Source organism: Meleagris gallopavo, chromosome 3, assembly GCF_905368555.1.
Source record: "Meleagris gallopavo chromosome 3, MGAL_WU_HG_1.1, whole genome shotgun sequence".
In the NCBI taxonomy this organism is placed as follows: domain Eukaryota; kingdom Metazoa; phylum Chordata; class Aves; order Galliformes; family Phasianidae; genus Meleagris; species Meleagris gallopavo.
Window position 1 is genome coordinate 72,850,988 of NC_139406.1, and position 6,000 is coordinate 72,856,987.

The following is a 6,000-nucleotide window of genomic DNA, read 5'->3' on the forward strand; positions in this document are numbered from 1 at the left end:
AAATTAACACAGATTAGCATAATTAAGAAGCCTCTGGTTAACTCTATCTCCTGAATAATGAAAAAGAAAACAAAAAAGAAAGAAAAAGAAATCAAATTCACATGCTCTTTAATATCCTCAGAAAAACTGAAAAAACTCATTTTACTGTGTCAAGGGTGGAAGAGGAAGCACAGGAAAAAATCTGAGATTTGGGAAAAATAACCCAGTGAGAATCAGGAAACACACGCTCAGCAGAGCTCTAGTTGGGTCTATATACATCTAGTTGTGGACCTATAGCAGTGCCTGGTGAAAACCAGATCAGCAGATCATTCCTCAGATCAGCTGAGAAAACTGTAAGCTGCCTCCAGTCTTTGGACTACTTGCTCATCCATGGCATCTGCTCCAGACCTGCTGCCCTACCTTCCCTATATTAACGTCTAAACTGCCCTGTGGCTTACTCTCATTCTTCCTACAGTGAGTAGAGGAAAAATGGAATTTGAGAGCTGCAATAATACAAATTTGCCTATGGTATGAGCACAAGGGGGACAGGACAAGGGTAAGGCTCTTGTGTAGTTATTTCCTTTATCTGTGAGTAATTAATAAATTCTCATGCAGCAGCTGTTCTTTCTCTAACCTGGAGAGTGCAGATCAGAGCTGGAGCTTTGGCAGAATCTAAAAACTTGTGTTCAAAGCTGGCCCAGCTGACAGCCCTGCACTTCTGATCCTAAGCAACATGTCCTTTTCTAGCAGAGCTTAAGTAAATGCGGACAGAGCAGTGGAACTGCTGCTAGATTCCCAACAACAGAACACACCAGAAGAGCATGTAACAGCACTGACAGCAAGTGCTCACAGTGCTTTTTTAATTATAAGTTTTGACTTTTGGATTCCCCATGACAGATTAAAAGAGAGAGGCAGCTCCTTTTTATAACTTCAAGGGCTGTAAAGAACACGCATTTCCACTGAGAATTCTGTACACATTTTCTCCCATGCACATTCACCTGTATAATGAAGGGAATGAAAACTCTCTGAACTCTGAAGCCTAACAGGTTGAGAATGATATGAGGAAGTAGAGTCAGTGTGATACCCGTGTTGGCTTTCAATAGTTTTAGAAGAGGGAGCTGGAGTAGGGGAAAACTTTCCACGACAGCCTTCATAGATGAGCACAGCAGCAGAAAGCAGGGCAAGGGCATGTTTGTTTCTGCTCTCTTTGTGCTCAGTTACTGGCTTCCCGATCAGCCTGAAACAGTGAGCATCTGCAGTCTACCAGGGAGCAGAGTGTGGCATGAGGGAAACTACAGAGACTGGGAAGAAAAAACAAAAAAAAAAACAAAAAACCAACACCCTACAAAACACTTAAAATGGAAAAAAACTAGCAGGGTTTGCACCATTAACAGCCTGATAATACCTGGTGGTTGCTTCTTCCAGGGGAAAATTCATTCTTTAAGTGCTTTAAACATCCAGGTGGAAGCTTGTATGGCAGCACATGACAACAGCTTTCTCTGGTGCAAGTGCCAGCTCTCACAGAAGAGGATCTCTCTGTTTCTGGGGTGCTTCCTCAGCCAAGGGATATAAGAGATAACCTTTCTCTGGCAACTCCCTCTGGGGCCAAACTATGCTTTCACCTTGCTGAGAACATCAAAAGAATGCATCGAGCTCATAGCAATGAGAGGTGATATGAAGTGCTGAAGACTTCCTCCTTCAAAACAATGAGCTAATGCTTTAATTGTAGCACTTTACATTTCATGTATATGATAGTAGGCAGCATAGAAAAGACCTCAGAGCTATGTGCTTAATCCTGGGGATTTCTCACCACACCTGATGGCAGCCACCGCTGCCAGCAGATCAGAGCACACGATGATTGGGTTTCCTGGCTGCACACAGCCACCACCTGCACAGTGAGCCTTTGACAGATGCTGATATATTGCCACGGGACAGGAGGCCACGGGTCCGTCTGAAGGTGCTGTCAACATTTCAAACCTCAAGGTTAGAGCTGAAATGACTTATTACAGCCCGTGAAATAAAACAACCTCTTGATGTGAGTGTCTGGGCAGCCTGTAATAACCCCAAGCTTATTAAGAGACAGGCAAAGAAGGGAAAAAAACACAGAAATGAAAGGACTTTCCCTCTCAGGCTCAGCTTCCACACTTGAACAACCACACACAGTGACTACACACAACGGTTACATAAAATACTGAGTTATGGAGGAAGCATTTCTTCTGAGCTTTCATTGACTATTTCTAACCAAGCTTTTTTCTCTTTCTCTGATACAAAGTTAAACCTTGATTAATACGATAGTTAACAACCTCAACTAACGCTGCAAAATGTTTTTGCCCATAAACAACAACACTGGAAATAAATAAACAACCTTTGAGATTTGCCAAGAGAAATTAAAAAAAGGATTAAACTGAAGCAATTACATACACTTTAAATTAAGCAGACAAATTCCACATGTGGTGGCTTCCCATGTTCATCACTCCAACAGATTAAAAATATTACGGAAGTGGTAGCTTGTCAGGAAATACATCAGGTAAATGAGTATTTTGTCAGATTTTGCTACATCATTAAACACGCCCATGACCCACGATGCACAACGCAAGACTGTGACAGGGAAGGCTGTCAGCACACGGCCCAGAGCGCCACCAAGCAAGCTGCATCCATGTGATGCCAGCAAGTCCCACTTGCAGCCTTTGCAACCATGCATCCCCCCAGCTACCTTTGTGCCAATATCTAGGATCAGTAAGGACACAGGCACTTTAACTTCTTCCAGAGAGCTTCGTGTTTACAAATGTCATTCAGGACTTACCTGAGTGCCATGGATTTCCCTAAGGTATATGTTAGATCTCCTTGCCTCAGTGAATGTCCTTGATACTCACATGGCATGAGGCAGCTGTGGCCACCAGCCATGCCAAGACCCTCATGTCTGGGAGATCTTTAAACTCCTGATGTCTCACTGAAAAGTGCTCCTGCAAAAACAATCCACCTCCTCTTTCCTGGAACATTTCCAGATCTGGCAGAGGTAGAAAACAAAGAGCTCCTCTTCACAACCTAATGAAGAGGACAAAATGGCCTTGTCTTCCCAAGGGGAAAGGACAGAACCTCTGCCTGCAGACCTGAAATGATTGATCCACAGAGACAGGCAGAACAGTCCATTTGCCAGGAGCGGAGGGAGGAAAAGATTTTCCAAAAAATGTAAAATGTGGAAACGAGTGTGCACAGAAGAAGCTAACTGTTGGGAAAATGAAGGTTGTTGGCAGCTCATGACCCAGAGTTATCCATTGTCTGCTCCAAAGCCTCAACTATACCAACACAGAAAACCAGAGCAAGAAAACTGCCAAGCATAAGAAACAGCCATTTTCATACATCTACTCCAAAAAAACACAGGAGCAGGGCTGAGATGTTTTGCAAGCAAATTTAAAACTCCATTGTGATGTGCAGGCATCCCTGCATTCCCCAACAGTTCTGCAAGCACTTCAATTCCCAAACCCACACCAACTCCTGGCTCCACACTCTTCTTTCCTTAGGGGGGGTCCCAGCTCTGGTTCCCAGAAGCATTGCCACTGGGCATCAGACAGGAGCACTACTGCTCAGGGACCCCAGCAGAGGGGTTTTCCCTCTGAAAAAAAAAACCCTGCCACCGGATATCCAGCCAACAGCACATGCAGAATCCAGAGGGAAACGTTTTGGGGACCTTCCCTGAGTTACAACCTGCTACTGGGCTGCTCACAGAGAAAGGAGAGCAGTTACCAACAAGCCATTTTATGCACAATTTATACCAATACTTTGCATCATAAAAAAGTGGTTTGCTTCTTACGTAGTGAAAAACAAGAATGTTGAGTACCCTGCCATGCCTCCTACTTTATGAGGCAAAAAGAAGGGAAGAAGTAAAGGATTTAATCAGCCTCCAATTTATTTTTATTGTTAGCAGATGCTTCAACTTGCTAGATCTTGGGGGCTGCTTCGATCTCTGTTTTGCAGTCGCCCAAACACCACAATGTCATCACTGACAACATCAGAAACTCCAACATCAGAGATACTCCAGACCAGGGCAGCACAGCCTCCTGCACTGCCACTGCTTAGGGGGTGCAGAAGGAGCAAGTACTGGCAGCAAACAGGTGCTGGAAGATGCTTCAGAGAGGACAGTGTGGAGAAGTTGAAATCATTTCCCCGCTCCCCCCTCCTAGTGCCGCAGGGCTGGCACTTACCTTGTGTTTGCTGTACCAGGAGCTGGAGAAGGTGCCCTCAAAGAACATGCTCCAGGACGCCCACTCTGATTCGGGGAGGATGCCCATGTCCCCCTGGCCGTGCCATGCGCAGCCACAGTAGTAGGGATAGGCACCTGAAGGCGAGGCGAATAGGGGACGTGGCACTTGCTTCCTGGTGCAGATAGGGCTGTGTGGGTAGGTCACCCCACAACTATGGGTGCACAAAGCAGCACAGCACAGCCAAGGGCTCTGGCAAATGCTCTGCTGGAGAAGATCTGCATCAAAATGTACAGGAGTGGAAAGGAACTTGGTCTACAGGTGTTGCAGCTCCTTCCCAGAGCTCTCAGGTGCCTTTTTTCCCCCCCTCTGGCTTCCCCAGTGCCCCACCCTGCTCTGAAAAGGCAGCCTGGGAATTTAACTCCTTCAAATCAGTGCCTAAATTTCACGGCCATAATATTCACTTCTAGGTTATGGGTTTTGTTTCCATATTCACATGCTCACTTGCAGAAATTGTTTTTTCTGTCATGTATTCTGTACCAGTGAATAGGTATCCTGAATAGATTCTTTACAGATTTCAGGAAATGGCTTTGTTTCCAACCTGTTGCTTTTTCCATTCATTCTGTTACTTCTAATACAATCACTTCAACTCTCCTGGGGAAGACAACTGAAAAAGCTCCTTAAAAGGTAGACTAGCAGCTAGCAAGGTAGGAGCTTGGCAGAGTTGCACAAAGGGACAAAAATGGCCTTATAGAGGAGTACAGAAAACAGAAATTAAGCTACTGCATCTTCTGGCTCCAGGCATTTTAGCTGCTTGTCACCTGGAGAGCTCAGAAGATGCTCTATGGTGGAAGCACTGGAATGTTGGTCAGCTGGGCTTGGAAATGTCCAAAGTGTCTATTTCTGTAACAGATGAGGCTCAGCCTGCAGTGATTGTACCACTTGCTGCAGAAGAGATTTCTCCTGCTCTTTTGCAGAAGAAATGGGCTTGATGCTTAGTTGCAGAGGGACCGGTGGTCCCAGCATCAACAAAAAGTTTAGGGACAGAAAAAGCCAGCATGCAGGAGAGCAGGCTGGGAAGTGTGGTCCAGAAGGCAAGGAGATGCCATACCCAAAGGATCACAACAGCAATGGTGACTGTAGAGAGACAAATGAGAACACAGCCCCCCAGTATGATTAACCTGTTTGAAAATGGAAGGAAAGCACACTTACAGGAAGGAAACCAAATTAAATCAATACTTTCCTTCTTTATTACATCAATAATTCCTGCATTACCCACAGGAATGGGGTCTGAATCCAGCCAGAGGTGAACTAGGATATGAGAGAGGCAGAAGTGGCAAAGCAGTTGCGTCAGTTTAGATGATGACATAACACCTCAACATAAGAAACCTTGCTTTATAACATGAAATATTTTGTTCACATGTCTGGTCTAACTGGAAATACCAGTTTCTGTGATTACAGCTCCATGAGTCCTCTGTAAATACTGGAGCTAGTTGCACTGTGTGTAGGTAGGTACACTGAAAAAATAGCAAACACAGCTCCAATAGTTCACGGCTATGTAAATTGCTGCAGACTATTTTTACAGTGTTGTGTAATTATTCTCTGGAGTCCAAGCTTACATTTAGAAAAAAGTTTCTAGGCAATTTGTATTATGATTGCAAAAAAACCCAACGACCTTCCACTTAAAAGTGGAACTAGAGTGTAAACTGCTGCAGTGATATTTGCTTGGTCCAGAGAGAGCTGGAACAATAGCTCAGAGGGAAGTGTGAATGGACTCATTCTTCTAACTGGAGCGCTAAACTGGAAGTCTGCTGACAATTTA

At 44.6% G+C, this 6,000-nt stretch overlaps 1 protein-coding gene across 1 annotated transcript in view; it reads right to left on the bottom strand.

Annotated features, from left to right (window-relative positions):
* NIPAL2 (NIPA like domain containing 2) overlaps positions 1-4,572 on the bottom strand; it is a 46,686-nt gene extending 42,114 nt beyond the window's left edge. The window contains exon 1 of the mRNA XM_003205199.5: positions 4,182-4,572. Coding sequence (XP_003205247.1) covers positions 4,182-4,268 — 87 coding nt within the window. The 5' untranslated portion in view covers positions 4,269-4,572. The remainder of the gene's footprint in view (positions 1-4,181) is intronic.
* Between the last annotated feature and the right edge of the window lie 1,428 nt (positions 4,573-6,000).